The sequence below is a fragment of the Oryctolagus cuniculus genome, chromosome 11 (genome assembly GCF_051225735.1).
Source record: "Oryctolagus cuniculus isolate XC-2025 breed Fujian yellow rabbit chromosome 11, ASM5122573v1, whole genome shotgun sequence".
Lineage (NCBI taxonomy): Eukaryota > Metazoa > Chordata > Mammalia > Lagomorpha > Leporidae > Oryctolagus > Oryctolagus cuniculus.
In genome coordinates, this window is record NC_142877.1 from 57,261,078 (window position 1) to 57,283,046 (window position 21,969).

At 62.2% G+C, this 21,969-nt stretch overlaps 1 protein-coding gene across 4 annotated transcripts; it reads right to left on the minus strand.

Moving 5' to 3' along the window:
• Window positions 1–1,000: 1,000 nt before the first annotated feature.
• Window positions 1,001–21,462, minus strand: ZNF385A (zinc finger protein 385A). Of its 4 annotated transcripts, none has more exons than XM_008256578.5 (8): window positions 21,347–21,462; window positions 15,164–15,300; window positions 6,673–6,783; window positions 5,151–5,313; window positions 3,155–3,397; window positions 2,676–2,845; window positions 2,404–2,499; window positions 1,001–2,307 (listed from the first exon to the last, which is right to left on the minus strand). In XM_008256578.5, the coding sequence occupies exons 1-8, from the start codon at window positions 21,354–21,356 to the stop codon at window positions 2,077–2,079; spliced, it is 1,161 nt and encodes a 386-aa protein (XP_008254800.3). In that variant the 5' UTR covers window positions 21,357–21,462; the 3' UTR covers window positions 1,001–2,076. The 4 variants fall into 4 exon arrangements, with proteins under 4 accessions (XP_008254800.3, XP_051701572.2, XP_089164578.1 ...); XM_051845612.3 differs by lacking the exon at window positions 21,347–21,462 and adding an exon at window positions 16,302–16,424; XM_089308452.1 differs by lacking the exon at window positions 21,347–21,462 and adding an exon at window positions 15,444–15,463.
• Window positions 21,463–21,969: the final 507 nt, after the last annotated feature.

The window sequence follows — 21,969 nt, forward strand, 5'->3', positions numbered from 1 at the left end:
CAAGTGTTGGTTTGAATCCTGGCTGCTCCACTTCCAATCCAGCTCTCTGCTATGGCCTGGGAAAGCAGTAGAAGACGGCCCAAGTGCTTGGGCCCCTGCACCCACATGGGAGACATGGATGGCGTTCCCCCACTCCTGGCTTCAGGGGATTGATCTTCCTCTCTGAAAACTGCCTTTTGGGGCTGGCATTGTGGCACAGCGGGCTAATCCTCTGCCTGCGGTGCTGGCATCCCCCATGGGTGTGGGTTCGAGTCCCCATGTGGACTACTCCACTTCTGATCAGCTCTCTGCTATGGCCTGAGAAAGCAGGAGATTGCCCAAGTGCTTGGGTCCCTGCACCCACGTGGGAGACCTGGAAGAAGTTCCTGGCTCCACATCAGTCCAGCTCTGGCTGTTGCAGCCATCTGGAGAGTGAACCAGAGGATGCAAGACCTCTCTCTCTCTGCATAACTCTACCTTTCAAATAAATAAGTAAATCTTTAAAAACAAAACAAAATTCTGCCTTTTAAGTAAATAAATCTTAAAAAAAAAAAAAAGGACTCATTCTGCAGATGGAGACACTGAGTTTCAGCCCCTAGAGGCCACATCCCCAGGTTCTAGCCCTCACTGCTGCCCCTATCTGAGTCGTGCTGGACGTGAGCATCCCACCACCGGCACAGCAGCTTGGGTTCTTGCCTTTGTCTGGGTCTGGTTCCAGATCCCGCTCCCTAGAATCGCCTTAGCCCTGAGACACTCATTTTCCGTGTCCTTGGCGCCGCCTGGCGGAGTAGCGGCGAATCCTCAACTGCCGCAGCCGCTCTCCGAGACCTGGACTGGAAACGCTCTCGCCGCCCGGGTTAGGTTTCCCCCAGCTGAGAGGCGGGGGAGCCTCTGCTCGCTTTGCACAAGGCTCGCATCTTGCAGACCCCCATTCTCCCCATCCCCTGTCTGTTCCTGGCCCCGGATATATCTACCGACACACCTGCTCCCAACACCGCGGGCACAGAGTCTGAGTCTGGGGGAGGGGGCGAAGGGCAGAACGAATCCGGACTTTATTGTTGGGGGCCGGGGTTGCTACATCATCAAGCAGAAAGAGTTGATGGGGAGGGGAAGGCCAGTGCGGCCAGCCCCGCTCCCGGGTGGGCGGCTGGAAGGGCTTACGGTACGGAAACCACGGAGCAGGGTGTGTGTCTCGCCCCGGTCCGAATTGTGCGGTGGAGGGGTCTGGGGGCGGGGCCAGCCACGAGGTCTAGGGCCGGGACGGGGCGGCTACAGACTCGGCGAATCCTGCGGCGCGGGGCGGGGCGGGGGCGAGGCTTCTATTGCTTTTTGCTCACAGTTTTGCGGAAGGCGAGGCTGGGGGGGTGGGCTCGGACTGGACACCCCTGGCCCCCCTCGGTACCCCTTGGGCGATGGGTGCTGGTGAAAAGAATGGAACCCAGACTGGGGAGGGAGAGGAGAGGGAAGGGTCCATGGGGGCATCTCCTTGGTCCCACCCAAGTGCCAGAGATGCCCCCAAGGGGCTGCCCCCTGCGTTGGGCCCGGCTGGACCTGGGGCTGGGGCATGGTGCGGGGCGGGCACAGTGAGGTTGCAGGCGGTAAAACCAAAGTGCTTATGAGGGACCCAGGATCCCGCCTGCTCCCCTCCCCCTGCGGAGGACGGGGGTGTTCACGGAAGCGCTTCAGTTTGGGGTAGGGGGCCGGAGTCCCAGAGTCCGCTTATTGCCAAGAAAATCCACTTCTGCCCCCTGGACCCCGACCATGGCTTGTGAACCCCGTTTTGTGCTAGGTTTGGGGGGGAAGGGCTGGATGGACATGGCTTTTGGGAGAGGGGGTGTCTCCAAGGGGGCTCGGGGGTGAGACGGCCCCCCCTTTTCTAGGGGAGAGGGAAGGGCAGGGGGCGGGGTTCCCTGAGATCTGGGGTGTTCCCCCCCTTCTGAAGCCCCCCTCCCCCGCTACCCCTCCCCTTTCCTGGAACCCCGTACCTCGGGGTGGGGGGGGGGAAGGAGAGATCATTCAGGGAGCGCCGGGAGGAGGGGCGGGCTGGGAGCCCGGAGGCCTGGGTCCCGGCTGAGTGGGAGGGGCTCGGGATTGAGGTCAGTAGGGGGAGAAGAGGATGGGTCCGTGCGCAGTTCGGATGGGTCCCGGGGCCGGGTGGAGCAGCGGGTGGGTGATCGGCGGTCCCTGCAGCAGAGGTGCGGCCGGAGCCGGGCGCAGGGACAGCGGGGAGCCCGCGGCCGCTGCCATTACCGCAGCCACCGCCAGGGGGCTGGGGAGCAGGCCGCCGGCCAGGGACTTGGGCAGCTCCTTGGAGAAAGTCAGCGTGCCCTGAGGCAGGGAGGAGAGAGAGAGAGAGAAGTCATCCCAGGGCCGGCAGCGGCCCGGGCCCTCCCGAGAATGAACTGCCCAGCCCCTAGGCCTCACCGCCAGCTCTCCGGCGCCCCGAGGCTTCTTGTGACGGCTCAGTAGTGGGTTGGGCTTCCCGGCCACGCCGTCTCGGTGCCGCCGGCTGGAGATGTGCTGAGGGGGGCAAGTGGGTAGGGGGGCTGTGAACCCCTCGGGAAAGAGGCAGCCGAGCGAGGGGACGGCCGCGGCCCGTAGCACCCTGCCCCGTCCCGTCCCCTCCCCTCCGTTGGCACCCCGATGAAGAAGGCCCCAAGCTCCTGATTCTTAATGGGTGCAGTTCCCCAGCCCACCTGTTTCAGTTGGACCTCCGAGTTGACCTTGACATTGCAGATCTCACAGTGGAAGGTTCGATCCTGGGCAGGAGCCTCAGGCTCCCCGGGGGTGGGAGGCCCCAGGCGCGGGTAAGCTTTGATAGGGCCCAGCCCGCTCCGGGCCTCCAGAATGGTCTTGTGCTTAGTACCTGCAGCCACAGAGGGCAGGAGGTAAGGAGTGGAGGAAAAACTGCAGGCCTGCTGGGGCTTGCGGAGTCTACCCCCATTTCCAGTTACCCTACTGGGAGAGGGGCTTTTCCCCAGGCCCCTGGGACCCCTCCAGACACAAGGTGGGTCAGGGGACAGTCACAGGTGAGTAAGTAAGGCAAAAGGGGAGCTGAGGAAGTGGGGAGCCCCAGGATGGGGAAGGAGAAAGGCTGGTGGGTCTTAGAGGGGCCAGGAATCTGGGGAGGTGGGCTGAGGACAGGTGGGTGTGGCTGGGGCTGAGGTCTCCGTACCTTTGTTATGCGCTTCAAGCTGGGACAGGGAGTTCACAGCCACCTTGCACAGAGCACAGTAGAGCAGCCGCTTGGCTTTCTCCTCCTCTTCCTTGCTACCCCCGGGCACGGAAGTTGGGGCCGGAGTCCCCACCTCACCCTTGGCTACACCCCGACTGGTCTCTGGAACGCTGGGAGGGGATGGGGAGCCAGGCTGTTTCTCTGGGGATCCCGGGGCTGGACCCAGTCCATTCTCCATGGAAACTGTTGTTGGGAGGAGAAACATGGGGTCACCCCAGATGCCTCCTGGCTTAGATTCTTCACGTGGAGGAAACCCACCCCAACTTCCCGGAGTGCAAGGGCCCAGGAGTCCCCGCCCTGTGACCACATGTATGGTCTCATGCCTTGGGCCGCAGCCAGCTGTGTCCAGCTGCTGCGGGCTGGGTGTGAGGCTGCAATGCCTGGCTCATTATTCATAAGCTGGGAATGGCCAAGGGGTCTAGCCCCACCTTAGGTGTAACTGGCAGCCATTCCAGCCCGGGGAGGAGAGCCAGCAACACGGATTCACCCCTTGGTGGTCTGCCAGCCAGCCTGGGCTTCCCGCCAGGACAGCCCCTTCCCAAGCAGCCCTGGGAAGGGGCAGAGGCTGGAGGAAGAAAGGTTAGGAGGGACAGGCAGACCTGCGCAAGGGAAACAGAAACAGCAGAAGTGGAGACCAGGGATGCAGGCTGCTCTATAATTCATGGCTTGATTAAAGATGCACGGGGCCCCAGGCCTCAGCGCTGGCGACGGCCTCTGAACGGGGAAACTCTAGCGCTGCCATTCTCACTCCAGCAGCCGATCCCGTGTCCGGGTCACAGGGAGGCAGTGGGGGCAGGGAGCTGGGGGGACTGCAGGTGTCCGTGCAACTCTCTCTCATCACTACTCTTATGTCTGCCGCCCTCCATCACAACCCAGTCTGGACAGGATTTCATGGATTATGAAAGCAGGGGAGGCAGAGTTAGCCTGCCCTGTGTCCTGAGAACAGAGGCTGCAGGCACTGGATGAGGTCATCGGTGTAAAGGACTTAGAACAGTGCGGCAGGGGGAAAGTCAGCCCTCACCAGGGCCATCGACATGCTCCCCCTTTATAGACGGGCACGGATCAACCAACCCTAGATGGTCGGGCCAGGAAGCAGCCAGGGCACAACCAGAATTCGGCTCCTCACCCATGCACCTGCTCACTCTGTCTGTGCAGCCCCAGGCATGTGTGTGTGTGTGTGTGTGTGTGTGTGAGAGAGAGAGAGAGAGAGAGAGAGAGAACGCCTGGTTTCCAAGCTGGTGGTGCACATACTTGCTTCTCACTGTTCTTGGGGTGGGGCAGGAAGGCCAGGCGAGGATTTGGAGCAAAATAGGGAGGTAGGTCTCTGTGAAGTTGGCCCTGACTGATGTCTGATGTGCTAATCCCAGGCCAGGGGTGGCTCATCACTTCCTCCCAGATACTCTCTCTTCCCCAGTTTCTTGGCTGGAAGTTTGGCTGAGGCCCTCGGCCACGAGGGATAAAGAATCTTGGAGCTGCTTTTTGTGAACCTGGCGGAGACTGCAAAGATCTTCATGTCTCACTCCACCACGCCCCAGAGGGGTCAGAAGGTCTACCCAGGATCCTCCCAGGAGTGGCCCGAGTGGCCCCAAGGGGAGCCCCAGCACGGCAGGCCCTCACGCCTCCAGGTTCCCTCTTTCTCCAGGCGCGAGGGGGGGCTAGGCTCTGGATCTGGGAACTGCTTTCTTCCTGGGGAGGGTGCCAGCCTAGCCCCTCTCTGAGTCACTGGAGGACAGACAGTGGGGACTCTGTTGAGAGGAGTTGGGGCATGGTGACAGTATGGAAACTGTGCATCATTGGGCTTGGCTCTGGGACTCACCTTGGGTGGGGGTGGGGACCAAGGAAGAGAGAGATGGAGGCAGAGGAGCCTTCTGGAGGTGGGGGAGAGATCAGAGAAGACAGAGATCAGTGGAAGAGTGGGGGTGGGATTCAGACGTACCTGGACGGGGTGCCGTGCTGTCCGCATTTGGAGGGCTGCTGCCCGGGGGAGCTGGGTCTGCAGGTTCCCGGACGCCAGGCTCCCTGCCTCGGGTCTTGGCGGCCTCGATGCCTTTGACTCGTCGGGCGTGGCGATTGCCCTTGTAGTGCGCCTCAGCCTGGCTCTTCATGGGGAGGGAGGGACGAATGGTGTCTGGGACGACCCTTCCTCTGCATGGCCTCCCCACGGGGCTCAGGTCCTGGGGCGCGCTAAGCAGGCTCTCCTCACACCAGGGAGATGTAAAGCCCTGGGCACTCCCGGGGCTCACAGGGGAGCCCCACCCAGCCCACACTGAGGACCCTCACCCAGCCCCAAGGCGGAGCCAGGGGCCTCCCAACCTGTGGTAGAATCCTCCACTGGGAGAGGCCTTGCAACCCAGCCAGCCGGCGCCCTCTGAGTCCCCCAGCCCAGGATCCAGCCCGTGTCGCCTCCACCCCCAGGCTGCGATCCCAGGAGCTCTGGCGCCCGGGCCCTACCCTGACTACTCCCCTGCTGGGTCTCATTTTCCCTGGAGGACCCTGGCCCGGAGCCCAGCTCTGGAGACAGAGACAGCAGCAGAGACAGCTGTCAAAACAGAGCCACTCAATGGAGGAGGGAAGGGGACGGCAGAAGAGGGGAGAGGTGTCTGCTATTGGTTCACAGTGCTCCTGGCCTCGTCTTTCACCCCAGGGAGTGGAGACAGGGTTGACGGAGAGGATGCCTGGGGTCTGGGCTAAGGGGGCAGCCAAATGCTGGCTGCACCTCTCCGCCCCCGCTCCACTCCCATGTGTCCCCCCTGCCAAGAATGTGCACCCTAGAGTCACAAGGTCACCCACACGGGAAGGGGAGACGGCCAGCCCGGGGCCAGGGCAGCCGCGGGGTGTGTGTCCTCTGTGTGTGTGCTGGGTAGAGAAGTGGAACACGCCTTCACTTTTCCCCTGCTCAGCAGATTCTGCTGCTTTTCTCCATAAGCGCTCAGAGCCTGCACCCCACAAAGTCCCCTCTAGACCCACACAGAAGTCCCAGTGGAGCCTCAGGGGAGGAATTCTGGGAGGCTGAACACCTGGGCTCCACGTGGCTTCTCCCCATAGGGGTCAGATCCTGCATGAGATCTGCAGTGGGCAGAACAGAGACCTTGTAGCGAGAGGAGGCAGCCCTGGGGTTACAGGGAAGTGGGTGGGCCAGAGCAGGGGAGCTGAGCAGAGACCAAAGAGGACACAGGCGCTGTGCGGGAGCCAACAACCTAACCCGGCCCTTTACCCAAGGACCAGTGGGCCGGAGGCCACGCTCTCCCTCCCGGGTTCCAACAAGCTCTGAGCCAGGGATGCCCCAGTCCCCAAGTGGGAGGGGCAGGCTTTCCAAGACTCGGCCGCTTTGTGTCAGAAGCCACAGCAGCCCTCTCCCTCTCTGTGCCCTCCTCCTGCACTTCCCACTCCCTGCCCCCCCCCCCATACCATTAGTCCCGTCTTGGCCCCAGGAGGAGGACGAGCAGCTGGGCTCCTACCTGAGAGTTGAAGCGGATTTGACAGACGTTACAGGAGATGACAGGCCGCTTGGTCTTGAGCAAGGGTCCCCCGAATGTGTGCGACAGCACAGCCTTCTGCACAGGGTCCATCTGTGGAGGCAAGCTGCGCTGAGCTGGGAACCCCCCAGCACAGGCTCGTGTGCCCCACATGGGCAGCAGCCGGCTTGGGCTGAGGTCCCTAGAACCTCCTCTCACGCCTCAGCATCCAGAGGGCTCTCAGTCTCAGTCCCCTCATTCTCTCCCCACCTCATCTTTGCAGTCCTGGAAAGAACCCCAGGAGCCAACTAGCCTAATGCTCCCATTGTACAGAGCGGAAGTGGCTTGCCCAGGGCCACACCGCGAGTTAACAGAACTTGAACCTGGACTCCTGCCTTGTGCATCACACCATGGTGATGCACTTTGTCACTTTGACCTGGCTCCTACAGCCAGGTTGATCCACCAGAGGCCCAGTGCCATGAAGTCCCAGAGCGCCCTGGCCCTAGGGCCTTCAGCTAAAGCCTCTGAAGCCCCCATCTTCTCCCCATTTTGAGTTAAGACCCTATCCCAAACCCAGCCTCTGGTCCCAGGAGACAAATATTCCTAGCTTCCCACTGGGTTCCCCCCACCCCACCCCCAGTGGCCCTAATATGCTCCCATATTAAGGCAGCAGCCTCTAGAGGGTGACAGTGCGTGGTCCTGGTGAAATATGGGTGATAAATGGGGGGGGGGCAGGCACCCTGAGAGATCTTATGCACTCTCTCCCAGATCAACAGGACTCTGGGGCAGGGCTGTGGGGCTGGGCGGGATTAGGAACGGCCTCTGCCTCCACCCTGGGTCAGCAGATGTCTCGGCAGTCTCCTGCCAAGAGTTCACATGAGGAGGGGAGGGGATGGCAGTTTCTCTGAGCCTTCTGCTATCAGCGGATAAAGCCAGGGGCCCAGAGAAAACAGCCTCCCTGGACAGCCCTCCTCCCTGCTGGGCCCTGGGCGGCCAGGACTGCAGCTGGGGCTGGGGAGGGTCGGGTGATGGCAGAACAGACCTCGTTAGGGCTGGTATCCTGTCTTCCAGATGGACAGATCCAAGTAAAAAGCCGTCGCCGGGCCTGGGGCTCCAGGGTTCCCAGGGAGACTGTGGTGGGAAGTCCAGACACATCCACGTCCCCTAGCTCTCCCCAGCAGTCTCACTGGCTGGCTGGGGCTCGTGTGGCAAAAGGGGTGCCACCCTCCCTGGGCTGTGTCCACACCCACCCTGCCCCAATTTGGAGGTGGTGGATGTGGGAGCCATGACCGGGGTCTGGTGGACCAGGGTCTGTCTCTTGGCCTATCCGTGGCTGGAAGCAGCCCCGTCCAGCGGCTCCCTCTGCACTTCCCGCCAGCTTCCTGGAAGCCCCAGTCAGGCAGGAGAAGGATGGGTGTGTCTGTGTGTGGTAGGCAGCCTGTGCCTGGGCGGAGTGTGAATGAGTGTCATTGTGTGTACATCATTGAGGCATCAACATTTCTACACCGGGGGCTTTGCCGACACCCCCAGCGGTCAGGCTGTGTAATCTTCTGCTGCGTGTTTATGTGTGAACTATGATGTGTCTGGCAGAAGGAAAGACAGACCAAGTTGGAGACAGGCTTTAATCAGAGAGGGGAGGCTCCCAGCCTCCAGGCTTCAGCCATCCCTGAGACCCCCTACTCTGCTCCCTGCACCCCCAGGTTGTCCTAACCCCTGAATTCCCTCCCACACTGGGTAGGGGAATAGGAATGCAACCCAAACAGAAACCCAATCAGAGCCAGGGAGCCCAAGTTGGATGAAAGAGCAGGGAGAGAGGAGTGGAATGGAAGAGGGGCTGGCAGAGTCCCCTGGTTCTCTCTGTACCCCACTCACCCCTCCCTCCAGCCTGCTCCCCAGAGGGGTTGAGGACCTGGGCCCTGAGGATGATTTGCGGACCGACCACCCCAACATCCACCCCCCTGAGAACAGTCCCAGCCCCACCTGGGTGCTACCACTCACACAACCACAACCCCTTGCCCAGGTTGCAGGCCATAAACACTACTGGGGTGGGGGTGGGGGCGCAGAAGGGGCCAGTCACAGGGCGGGGGGGGGGGGCAGGTGAGTCCTGCCTACCTTCTCCAGGGGTGGAGGAGGGGCCAGGGTGGAGGAGAAGGCTCCTGGGCACTATCCCTACGCAGGTGGAATGTGAGCCACTGAAGTGTTGCTCCAGGCCAAGGTCAGGAGGCCCTGGTGACCTAGATGAGGGCTCCCTGGGGGCGGCATCTCCCGGAGCCCCTTTCCCTGGGATGTCGGCCTAGACCCTGCCAGGAAAGCCTCCCCACGGTGCCCTCCCACCTGCCCTCTGACAGCAGAAATGAAGGGGAGCTGCTCCCTGGAGCTGGGGCAAAACCACTCAGGAAAGGCAAGGGGGGAGGGAAGGGGGAAACCAGATCAGGGAGGGGGGAGGGGGGCTACGATTGTGTTTCCTCCCGCTGCCCTTTATCTGATGGACACGGCTGCCCCTGTGTGACCACCCCGTCCCCACCCCCACCCCCCAAATACAGGCCACAGTGAAAGGAAGTAGGCTCTCAAGGATGGGGAGACCCGACGGACAGCAAGGACCGGAGCGCAAGGGTGGCTGAGGAGCAGGTGCAAGCCACTGGGAAGGGGCCTGGGCTGCACCAGAGGGGTCTGAGCGGCGTGGGAATGTGAGGCGAGGTGTACGACCTGACAGGAAGTCTGAAGGACCTGGGAGACAGAGGCCAGGGTACCCGGCATGGTGGCAGCAGGCGGGGGGGCGCCAGCTGGGACCGGGAGCCTGGTAAGGGCCGCGCGGCGTGGGGGATGGGCCGGGCAGCCCGAGGACCAGGCGAAGGGACAGAGAGGTAGCGGCCCCGCAGGGGCGGGAGGCGATGGGGTTGGGGGGGGGCGCGCTGCGGCAGCCGCGGGAGCCAGGGGCAGGGGAGGGGCCGGGTGGCTTACCCTGCGGGACCCTGCGGGCCGCGGCTCCATGGCCCCGGGGTGGCGGGCCCGGGCGGGGGGCCGAGCCTGGCTGGGCCGGGCGGGCGGGGGACGCGGCGCTCGTTGCCCGGGCGGCTCGGGGCTGTGCGGCCCGGCCGGCCGGGAGAAGGGGAGGCGGCGCCGGCCGGGTCCGGAGCCCGCCCCGGAGGCGGGGCCGCGGACGGGGGCGGGGACAGGGAGCTCTAGAGGCTGGCAGGGGGGCCAGGGCGAAAAGAGGAAAAAAGGAAGGGAGGAGATGTCTGTGTCCAAAAAGACCTTGTCCTGGTCAGGGCCCGCTTGGCTCGGCGGCAGGGGCATGGATCAGAAGACCTCGGCCGCCCCCACTGGGGGTCCTTCCTGGGTCCGGCGTCCCCAGCAATCGTACGGACGACCCAGCTCGTCCAGCACGGATCTTTCTCCTTTATTTCATCCCTTCCGCCCTGACCTTCGCTCCGCCGTTGAGTCCCCCCAGGAGACCCCTCCCCAGCTCCCTCTGCATCGTCCCTATGCGGCTGCTTGTTACGAGTCACCTCCACCGCTGGGGATGGAAAAACCGAGCCCGGGTACCCAAGTGCCAGGCAGTGTTTTCTCAGCGGCCTCTCCGAAAGGTGGAACTGGGGTCGCTTGCACTGAGGCGACCTCAGCCTGGAGACTTCGTCCCTAACCCCCTCCCCAGCTCTTCCCCTCGCCCGCCACCTGCCGGAAAACCGAGGTCCCTAAGAGCCGCTGCCTAGCGCACTTGCTGCCCCCTGGCGGTCGCACAGGGGCAGCACGGGGGGGGGTGAGCGACCCGCGGGTCAAGCCCCTCACTCTCCTCTCCGTCTCAGCTCTGAGCCTCCCCCACCCCTCCGCGTCTCATCCCAGGGACTGAATCTAGAGAAAGGCTGGATTTGGGGGACAGCGAGGGGCATCGGAGGGCAGAGGGGAGTCGTGGAGTGAGAGGAGGACGGGGGGGCTGGAAATGGGGCGCAGGGTCTTAAGGGTAGGGGCTGCCGGGGCAGGAGAGCCAGCTGGAGGCACTCGCGCACCCCGCGCGGTGACCACCGCCGCCTAGCGTCGAAGGAGCCCTTGGGACGCGCCAGCTTCCGTACTGAGCCCTTGGCACGGATTATCTAATTTAATCATCAAACCACTATCTCAAGTAAGTGCTATTATTATCGTCATTTCATAGACGAGGGAACTGAGGCTTAGAGGGGTTAAATCATTTGCCCAAGGTCATGAGCTGGTGAGCGAGGGATTTGATTTTAAACCTGGGCAGCCTGGCTCCAAAGCCGGGTACTTAACTGCCGCACAGCTCTTCCGAAGGCCAGCTTTCCTGCAGTCCTCACTCCCCTGCAGAATCTGACACTCTCTACGCAGCCCGCACACTCTCCAACTCCGCCGGAGCCCGGGCCTCCCCGCCCCCACCCCCAGTCCCAGCGGCTCCTGCCTTTCCTCTGCCCCAGCCGTCTCCTGTTCCCTCCTTTCCAAGGCTGAGGTCTCCACCAGCCCACTTTCCTCCCCCTGCTCTTTCCTTAACCAAGAGCCTCCCAGCGGCGCGGTGGCGGAGCCCTTCCTCTGTGCGGGATGTGAGGATTGCATCACTGATTCCCTCAGCCTTGTGAGTGGTTCTGTTGCGATCCCATTGCCCATTCGGTAACATCGAGGTTCAGAGTTGTGTCACAGCCAGTACTTGGCACCATCAGAAGCCCAAGCTGGGGCTGTCCCACTGCCTGCTGGTCCCCTCTCCATGAGCTGGGCCACCCATGGGCCCCTCCGGGATCAGCAGCCCTGGGCTGTTCGCACGCAGCAGCTAAGGAGCTTTGTGACCTCGGACAGGTCCCTTAACCCCTGGGCCTCCATTTCCTCATCTATAAGATGCAGCAGGCAGTGTTGGGATTTTTTTTTTTTTTTTTGACAGGCAGAGTGGACAGTGAGAGAAAGAGACAGAGAGAAAGGTCTTCCTTTGCCATTGGTTCACCCTCCAATGGCCACCGCGGTCGGTGTGCTGTGGCCGGCGCACCGCGCTGATCTGATGGCAGGAGCCAGGTACTTATCCTGGTCTCCCATGGGATGCAGGGCCCAAGCACTTGGGCCATCCTCCACTGCACTCCCTGGCCACAGCAGAGAGCTGGCCTGGAAGAGGGGCAACTGGGACAGAATCCGGTGCCCCGACCGGGACTAGAACCCGGTGTGCCGGTGCCGCAAGGTGGAGGATTAGCCTAGTGAGCTGCGGCGCCGGCCCAGTGTTGGGATTGTTGACACCTGAGGGGACTTCCAAGTCCCGTATGTGGGAGGATTGGGGGGGGTTCCAGGCACCCCCAGTCAATTGCACTTTCTCAGATGTCCCTTTCTAGGCCTTATCCATGCCATTCGCTTCAGTCTGGAATGTTCCCTAATGCCAGGAGTGGGCATTTAGCCCAGGACGCTCACCTCCCACATTGGAGTATCTGAGTTTGATGCTCAGCTCTTGCTCCTGACCCCAGCTTCCTGTTAATGCAAACCCTGGGAGGCAGTGATTAAGACTCAAGGCACTGGGTCCCTGCCCCCCAACGTGGGAGGCCTAGAGTGAGTTCTCCCTGCTGGCTTTGGGCCCCTCCCAGCCCTGGTTTTTGTGGGCATTTGGGGAGTGAATTAGTGGATGGAAGCTCTCTCTCTCCGTGTGTCTCTCAAATAAACGAAAAATTTTAAATGATTTGTTTATTGATTTGAAAGGCAGATTGATAAGGAGAGTGAGAGAGGGAGAGGGAGGAAGAGAGATAGAGAGATAGCTTCCATTGCTGGCTCACTCCCCATATGGCCACAACAGTCAGGGCTGGGCCAGAGGGAAGCCAGGAGCCTGGAACTCCAGGCGGGTCTCCTATGTGGGTGGCAGGGACCCATATCCTTGGGCCTTTTTCTGCTGCATTGCTAGGTGTATTAGCAAGGAGCTGGATCAGCAAAAGTGGAGCACCCTGCCAGTGTGCCTGGAAAAACAGTGGAAGATGATCCAAGTACTTGGCTTCCTGCCGCCCACGTGGGAGACCCAGAGGAAGCTTTGGCCTGGCCCAGTCCTGGCCATTGCAGCCATCTGGGGAGTGAACCCGCAGATGGAAGATCTCTCATTCTCTGCCTTTCCCTCTCTCTGTAACTCTGCCTTTCAAATAAATAAATCAACCTTAAAAAAAAAAAAAGGAAGTGGAGCAGCTGGGACTTGACCTGGTACTCTGATATGGATGCTAGCATTGCAAGTGGTGGCTTAACCTGTTGTGCCACTATGCTGGTCTCACCAAATAAATAAATATTTTCCTTTTTATAAGATTTATTTATTGGGCTGGCACTGTGGCGTAGTGGGCTAAGCCTCTGCCTGCAGCACAGGTTCATGTCCCGGCTGCTCCACTTCCAATCCAGCTCCCTGCTGATGGCCTGGGAAAGCAGCAGAAGATGGCCCAAGTGCTTGGACTCCTGCACCCGTGTGGGAGACCTGGAGGAAGCTCCTGGCTCTTGGCTTCGGATTGGTGCAGCTCCGGCCGTTGCGGCCATCTGGGGAGTGAACCAGCGGATGAAAATATTTATTTATTTATTTACTTGAAAGGCAGAGTGATGAGGGGTGTGGAGTGGAGGGGGAGGAGAGAGAGAGAGAAAGAGAGAGAGAGAGAGATCTTCTATTCTCTGATTCATTTCGGCAAATGCCTGCAACAGCCGGGGGGGGGGGGGTGTCCAGGCCAGAGCCAGGCGCTCCATCTGGGTTTCCCACATGGGTGGCAGGAAGCCAAGGACTTGGGCCATCCTCTGCCACCTCCCAGGTGCATTCGCAGCAAGCTGGACTGGAAGCAGAGGTGAGACAATCCCAGGCACTCCGGTATGGGGTGCAGGCGTCCCAAAAGGAGACTTAACCCACTATACCACAACACCGCCTCTACGATTTAACGCCTAATGTCGCTCCCTCTCTTCTCTTTCTCCTTGCTCCACTCTGGTCGGTCTCCCAGGCACCATCTTTCTCGACACCCCTCAGGCTCCCTGGCTTGTGTAGTGACACAGCTTTTCTCACGAGATAGGGTGACTGCTGACTTGCTGTCTTTCCTACCAGACCGTGAGCTCTCTAAGGGCAGGAACTGGGCCCCATGTCGCTGACAGCTAGGCACAGTGCCTAGTACATAGTTGATGCTCAAAAGCAATGTCTTTCAGTTAACTTGAATCTTTGTGTCTCTTCCACAGTGCCTTTGTTCCGGCCTCGGTTTTGCTGTACACCTGTCCCTGCTACTCGTGGCTCCTCGTATCTAGCACAGTGCCTTGTTTATAGGAAGTACTCAGTTTTCTCATCTGTAAAATGAACATAATAACAACAGCCACCCTGTAGGGTTGCTATAAGAGGTGAGATATGAAAAACACCTTGTAAACTTCTGAGGGCGATGCAAATGTGGGCTCGGGCGGTTTGCAGGGAGCAGCTGTCTGCTCTCTGGGGTCAGGTGCCATGGGGTCGCATCACACCTCAAGCACGTGCTAAGTCCCCTTCTGTAAACGACTGAGCCCCTGGGAGCCGCGCTTCTGTCTTTCAATGGCTGAACAGGGATAATCGTGTGGGTCTCGCTGGGCGGATCTGACGCAGAGAAATGCCCGCTGCCCACCGTGCAGGAGCCTCAGCCTGTGTCTGTGTCTGTGGCTGGGTTGTCTGAATAAAGAGCCGCTCTCCCCAGACCTGTAGCTCGCGCCCACTGTCCAGGCCTCGCAGTCCATCTGGCTGCTGGCCACTTGCAGCCCCTTGGCCTACTGATACACCAAGTCACATGTGCTAAAGTGAGTTCAGCACCTCCGGCCAGATCATCCTCCCCCCTCCCGCCCCACCTCTGTCAACGGTGACTTCTTCCTCCCAGTCTCAGAGGCCTCACCCTTGCCCCATCCCCTCCCTCCTGCCCCCCCCCCCCCCACCAGCTGGTCACTAGGGCCTGTCAATATTTCCTTGGAGACACGGCCTCCATGCTCCTTTCCCCTCCTGTCACACGCACATGGCCACGGCCCAGCCTGGCTTCCCCCGCAGGCCTGCGGTGTCCCGTAGGCAGCCACCCTCCTCCGGGCTCCTCTGCCGCTGCGCTCAGCCCTCCCAGTGCCCGTCCCCGCCAGGCCACTCTCCTGCTCCAGAGTGGGCAGTGGCGCCCTCTGCCACATCATGTTCAATTGTTCAGTCTATGCCATGCCGTGTCTGCCCCAGCCCACGGGTCCTCGTCAGCCACAGCGGGCCTCAGGGACTTGGGATCTACAGTCAGGCTGATCTGCCTGCCCCTCATCTGGCTCAGGGTTCTGCACCTACGCCTCTCCCACCTCCCTGCCGCCACCAGCCCCGGGTGGCGCAGGGCAGCTAGCACAAATACCTCCCAAGGAACGCTCAGCACCAGCATAGCTGCTGTCACCGCGCACCAGGTAGCAAACACGACTGGAAATTACCCAGAAGTGAGGAAGACTAAGAGGACGCCAGGAATTGGATGCGGCAGCAGGAGTGGGTGCGCGGGGTGGGGGGGAGAAGGAGGAGTCCCCCCGGGGCGAGCCACCTGCTACTCACGGTGCTGTAGTTGCTGAACAGGCCCAGGGTAGGGGCGGGCTCCAGCGGGAAGGGCAGAATCTGCTTGAGGTCCAGCGGGGGCTGCATGATGGGAGGCTGCCGCAGCAGAGGGAGGGGCCCTGCCCGGCTCAGGCTGCCTGGAAGGCAGAGAAGACATTCTGTGAGCAGCGGGGAGACTGAAGCTCGGGAACACCCCCCGCCCCGGAAGTAGCGGTCCCACTCCCCAGCCGGGGTCCCCACACTCAGAAGAGGGGCCCCCCGTGCGTGCACACACACGTACGCGTCCCCCACTGTCTCAGCAGCAGCGTGTGTAGCTCGGTGCCCTGCAGCCCAGGCCTTCCTTCTGGCTGGCTTTCACTTCCCCCTTCTCCAACCTCCCTCCCCCAAGGCCTTTAGGCGCTTTATACACCCAGGAAGGGTCTAGACCACTGCAGGCTGCCTGCCGGGCCAGCAAGTCCAGGCCTGAGCCCCTGGCCACTCTGCACTTCCGGTTGGCTTTCCCCCGGGGAAGAACGGAGTCCGGAGGGTGCTCCATGCCACTGCCCGCAGTGGGACACCAAGGCCTGGATTCCGAAGTGGGCTGCTGAGTCCTGCCGGCGCCTTGCAGTCCGGATTTTGTCCCAGCCGTGCTTCTTGACCTCAGAGAGTGGGTGGCAATGGCTCTGAACCTGCGCCGTCCCCGGACCCCCTTCTCCCCAGCTTCCTCAGTCTCCCCACACCCCTGATCTCACAGGCAGGGCTCAGCCGGGGGCTCTCTGCAGGAGGAACCACTGCTCAGCCTCTGGGAGGGGAATGCCTGGGTCTGACCCCAAGGGGAAATGAGAGTTGGGCCACCCTGCTCTCTGAAACCTATTTCTCCTCCCCCGCCAGAGTCCTGGAGGAACTCCACCAGGCTCCAAAGGGCAGCCCAAAAAGGCACCGGGGTCCCCCCGGGCTTCTGACCGCCCGCTGTCCAGCAGTGGGAAGCGCTGGCTGCCCTGGGCGGCTCCAGCAACCCCTGGCCAGCAACTGGGGTTCCCAGAAACAAAGGCGAGCCCGGGAGTCTGCGTGCCTGGCCCCGACCTCCTGTGACCTCTCCAGGGCTGAGGGTGCCCGGGGTCCTTTCCTGTCCCCTCCAGAGAGCTGCCCCTTGTCCTACCTTCAGTTTCAGAAGCCTGCTGCCCCCAGGCAGTGGCCTGGCCCTGGCCCCCCAGGGGCCTGGGCCTGACAGAGTCCCCTTCCCTCGGTTCTGCCCTCTGCCCCCTCCCTTGCCAGCCCCCTCCCCCCCAGCCCAGTCAGTAGAATCAGCCAATCAGAGTCCTGGAAAAGTGGGGCAGAGGGGAGGGCGGGGGATCAGGGATTAGGGGAATCTGAGGAGAGAGGGAGGGGGTGGGGAGGGCCCAGGCACAGCTGGGGGCAGGGAGCTGGTCCAGGGAGGTCTGGAGGGGTCTGTGTGTGCCACCCAGTGCCAAGACTGGACAGGCCGGGATGCCCGAGGCCGACAGGAGTCAAGGCTGCGGGGGGTGGGTGTGGGGCATGAGCTTCAAATTTCGAGAGCTGAAGGGGAGGGTGGGATGCTTGGCTTTGGCTTTGGAGCAGTTGGGGGTCCATGTGCCTGTGTCCATTCCCTCCCGTGTGACCTTCAGGGCTGGGGTGGGGTGGGGGAAAGGAGGCATATGCACACACTCATGCACGCACAGAGGTGAGCAAGAGAGTGTGGAGACGCAGAGGCAGGGATGGACGGGGACAGGCGGCTGGAGGAAGAGATAAAGACTCGGAGAGGGCAAAGGCGCGGAACAGCGGTGAGACGAGAGGCAAAAAACCGAGAGGCCCTGCTGGCAAGCTGGACATGGAGCTAGGGACCAGGACGGAAAGGCCAAAGACAGAGGACAGAGGGACTGGGGGAGAGGGGAGAGAGGAGACGGGAGAGGGGGCCAGGCAGAGTGGCGGGCACATGGCCATTTCCCCTTCCTGGTCTGTCCCCTCCAAGCCCCACCTCCCCTGGCCGCCTGGCACACGCAGCCAGGACGGCCTTAACGAGCCCCAGGCAGCATCAGGAATGGTGCGAGAAACCTGAGCGCTCCCAGAGGCCCCAGCACCCAGCACCCACCCCCAGCAGCTGGGTTTGGGCTGGCGCTTGCCCTTGTCCAGAGACTGCAGCTGGCTTCCTTGACCCTTTCCCTGGCCATAGCCTCTCAAGGTGGCCATCCCCCAAGCCCATGTTACAGGGTAGCACTGGCTGCAGGAAAAAGCCATACAAAATTTATGGAGGTGCCACTCTGTGCCAGGCAGTGAATGTCGCGTATGGCTACATAGACTACCTTTAATCTCGGGGGTCCCTCGAGCCATGAGGTCGCCTTGATTCTAGGAAATAGCTCAGATCTTTTTTTTTTCCAAGTCGACAGAGAGGAAGCGGAGTCTCAGAGATGTGAAACAACCTGGTGGCTGTCACACAGCGACTACGTAGCAGGAGCTGTCACTCAGTGTAGCAAATTCTTTCTCCACTGCACCACTCCCAGAGGGCTCTGATTTAGCTCTGAAGCAGAGATCTGAGCACAGGCCCAAGGGAGGAAGGGGAGAGCCAGTTCTAGGCACTTCCTGGACCGGGCGTCTTCATTTTCCCCCAGGTGGGAGCCACTGTGTGCCCTACGGCCAGCAACTCACGGGTGCAAGCCCTGGCAGGTGTGAGGGGGGGTGGTGGATGAGGGCAGGAAGCAAGGCCACTGGACACCCGTTCACCATCGGGTGAGATCTGAGAGGGGCCTGGCTTCACATGCCCAGGCCTCAGGCGCCTCCCCTCTTCTCCCGGGGCCACCTTCTGAGGGCGCACTATATGTGTCAGGCATTTTACAGACACCGGCTCCCAGGGGACGGGCCCAGCGCCCACTGGCTGGGTGATCAGCAAGTTTCTCTGACTCTCATTTCTCATTTGCCGGATGAGAACAGGCGTCGTGGAGTTGATGGGAGGACTGAACAGATCCACGCGGAGCAGGGCCGGCCACAGGGAGAGAGCACAGGAAAGGTTTGCTGAATGCATGGGCCCGCACTGTGCTGGTGAGGACGCCGGGTCAGAGAGGGGGAGTTCCCCGGTCAAGGTCACACAGCTTAGTGAGGGACCTGAACCTGTTTGTCTGGCTCCAGAGACTGGGCTCTGCAGCACTGCACTTTTCTGGGTAGCTTGAGGAAGCGAGGGAGGGAGGGAAAAAAGACGGGGATACAGGAAGGGTTGGGGAAGCAGGAAGCCAAGTAGCAAATACCAGGGCTTTTGACATCTGGCTGAAGGTGAGGGCTTCAGCTCGGGTTGGAGGAAGAGACAGACAGCAAATTGGAGTGTGCGTGTGTGTGTGTGTATGTGTGCGTGTGCGCGCGTGTAGCACCCAAGTCAGGCAGGGCAGGGAGGAGCTGGGGCCTGGCTGGGGCAGGCCACTCCACAGGGAAGCTTATTAGAGTAATTACCTCCAGCAGCCAGAGCCGCACCCAGCTCCACCGGGAATTGCTACATGCTCTGTTCAAGGCAGCTCCCAGCACCCTACAGAGGGACTGAGCCCACAGACCCTCGGGTGGATGTCCATGTGTCCATTTCCACACCCCGCTTGGCCCTGGGCCTGGGGAGCCTGCTCCGGTGTCCCCGCCAGCATCAAGCATGAAGCCACCATCACGCTGCACGTGGCGCCCTCCCTCCAGCCCACTGGGGGCTGCTCTTTCTCTCTCCCCAGACATTCGGGTGGGGTGTGGAGCCCCAGCCCCTTGGCCGTCTCAGGTGGGGCCTGGCGGGAGTGTCTGCTGAGAGCTGGCTCAGGGAGAGACAGGAAGCAGGTGAAGTGTTGGGGTAGGGCCAGAGGGCTGGCGTTGGTCTGCAGGCTGGGCCAGGGGGAGGTCGGATCAGGACCTAGGGCCCAAGGTGGTGAAAAGCTCGGGTTTGGTGCTCAGCTCTTGCGATCTGATCTGGAATCCAGCTTTCTTCCCTTCGGGCTTTCTGACTTCTCCTCCCTCCCCAGAAGTGTGTGGGCAGCCAAGGGAAGGCCTTGAACCCTTGGGGTCTGATCTTGCCCCGTCCCCTGTCTGTATCTGTCCCCTTCTGCCTCAACTCCTCCAACCAGGCAGGAGGCAGGCTGAGGGCTGCAGGCTTTGAAGTCGGAGATGAAAGAGACAAGGGGATGATTATGAACTACTCAAAACATCATCCCTAATAGCCCCGGGGGGATGTGGGGGGTGTGTGTGTGTGCAGGGCACAAAGGGAGGGGACGAGCAGAGAGACCTCTGGGAAATCTTTCCCAACCTGACCAAAAGGGCCTCCTTGGATGGCCCCCACCCTCTCCGCGCGGGGGACTCTGAGAAAGGATAGCACAGGAAAGCCCAGAGTGCAGCTCAGAGCAGCTGCCGCCTTGAAGCAGGCCTGGCTCTGGGGCCTGAGTTCACAGGTAGGCCTCACCTGCTGGGCAGAGGGGTTTCAGGGCCGCTCCCGGGCCTCCCCACTCCTGGAGCCAGTGACCCCGAGCCCTGAGGACAGACAAACTGCACCTGCCCTGACGCCTCCCCCCACAGCTGCCCCTCTCTCTCCTCCCTCAAACAGGGCTCAGGTGTGCCCCCCAGCCCGACTTCCCGCCCCACTGTCAGCTTGGCACAAGGAGGGAGTTAATGGCAATGTCCTCCGGGGAGGGGGTGGGGTTCCCACTGGGGGCTGAGGGCCGATTTCAGGCCTCCTCCCCTGTAAGGATGCATTTTCCAGCCTAGCTGCTGAGGCCGAGCCTGGCTCACCCCAGCCCCTCGCGGGCATGTGTGATGCTGCCTCTGGGGCCCAGGCCCAGGGTGGAGCTTGGGAGTCAGCATCCAGGGCACTGAGGAAGGTGGGGCTGTGTTCCAGGGCCCTGAGTCTGCCAGGTGTTGGAGGGGGCCAGCCTAGGGCGGGGGTCTCCTGCCCTGATGGAGAGTCCTTGGGAGGGAGGCAGGTGACCGGTCATTCATGCCTCTGTCCATTCATTCACTAAGTAGATAGGCTGCAGTGCTGGGTGGAGGGAGCGAGATCCAAGAGGCGAGAGACTGAGGACACTCGGGAGGACGAACAAGAGATGGAAGAAGGGCAGGAAGGCGACAGGGGACAGAAAGACAAGTGAGACAAGGTCTCTGGAGAGAGAGAGGTGGCAGGGGCCAGTCAAGCCCTCAGGACATCAGCAGAGAGCCAGGTGTCCCCGGTGGGGGGCAGGGAGACCACAGGTGTCTGGGCCTGCTAGGGGGCTCCCCCCCATAAACAGGGCCCAGGAACCGGCCCAGCCAGGGCTGAGGGCAGAGGTCAGAGCATGGCCCTGGCCTGTTGTGAGGCAGAGCAGGGCAGGGGCCTGGAGCCAGGACTGCTTCCGAGGCCAGGGCTCTGGTAGGCCCTCTCCTCCCCCATCCCCGGGGCTCCCTTCCCGATGTAGGTCATGAGGATGGGGTGGCTGTGGCTGGCGGCTGTCAGAGCCCAATGGGAGTTCCCCTCCCCCCAGCCTGCCTCTCCGGGCGCCCCTCCCTCTCCTGGTGCCCCCAGCCCAGGGCAGGGACGCAGGGGAAGAAGGAAGGGCCCAGGCAGCCAGAGCAGGGCGAGGGGCAGGTCCCGGCGTGTTGGGGCAGGATGGCTGCGGAGACAGGCTCTGAGCCGCAGGGGCGCCGGGGTGGACACCTTCCCGCCCGCCTGCGCCGTTCCCGGCCCCTTACCTCCAGCCCGCAGGTCCCCTCCTCCCGCCACACTCACCTCAAGCTCGCCCCCTCCCCTCTCCCCGCCCCCCACTTCCTCCTTCCCCTCTCATTCTGGGCCCAGAAGGATGTCGGAGAGTCTGAGGCTAAGCGAAGGCTGGGGACTGGAGCTGGGGGACAGCTCGAAACCTCCCCCAACTCCACCAGGCCGGGAGCAGCCCCCTCCCCCAACCGCTCGTAGACGGTCTTATAATATTCATGAGCCTCATGAATACGCAATATCCTCATTATGGGGCGGGGGTCTCGCTGGGCTCTGCCTCCCCCTCTCTGACGCTCTCTGGGTTGCCAGGAGAGGCGGCAGCTCGGAGGAGAGGAGACGAGGGGACCCCCGAGGTGGCCCCAGATGGAGGGGGAGGGGGAGCCGGTCGCTGACGGGCGGCCGCAGTCACCGCGGTGCCGGGAGGCTGGGGGGCGGGGGTGACCCACTGCGAGGGGCCCAGGAGCCTGGAGCCTGGAGCCGCAGCGCCCACTCACCGAGGATCATGCTGGGGACCCGGGCGCCCGGGGTTCCGCGTCGCTCTGTCCCGGGGGCCGCTCTGGCCGGGCTGGGGGTACGGGGGGCGGAGTCGGGGAGGAGCAGAGGCCGGCCGAGGCGGAGCGGGGGCGGGGCCCGCAGCAGGTGAAGCCGGGAGGAGGGCACCCGGCACCCGGGGCTCCGCGAGGGGGCGTCCGGGCCCCCTCCCGCGTCGTCCCGCCCAGCCGCCGGCTGCCCCTCACCTCCGGGGCTGGCGGCGTCCCCGCGGCCGGCGCTGGGGGCACTGGACGTCCACGAGACCGAGGGAGGCGATGGAGGCAGCTGGCAGCTGATGCCTGGGTTCCAGGGAAGGGCTGCATGTGAGGGCGGGAACCGGTTCCAAGCTCGTCTGGGCGGGGGTTGTCTAAGGTCTCCGGGGAGGGAAGGAGCCCCGGTTGGAGGGGACACGTGGGTCTCTTCCTGAGTGAGAGACTGGGCAGGGAAGGGGCTGTTCCGGTCCTAGTTTGTCTTTGGAGCTGGGTGTCCCAAGGGCTGGGTCTCAGGGGTGTGCCAGGTCCTGGGTCTGGGGTGAAACGCTGGATTGAAAATGGATCCCAGGTTGGCCTCTGGCTAATTCTTTAGA

What these genes read in the sequence shown, in the direction of transcription:
- ZNF385A (XM_008256578.5), bottom strand. An exon ending in GCTTGAAGCGCATAACAAAG is followed by an intron (nt 2,846 to 3,154) that starts GTACGGAGACCT and finishes CTGTGGCTGCAG; the next exon opens with GTACTAAGCACAAGACCATT. An exon ending in CGGAGGTCCAACTGAAACAG is followed by an intron (nt 2,500 to 2,675) that starts GTGGGCTGGGGA and finishes TGCCCCCCTCAG; the next exon opens with CACATCTCCAGCCGGCGGCA.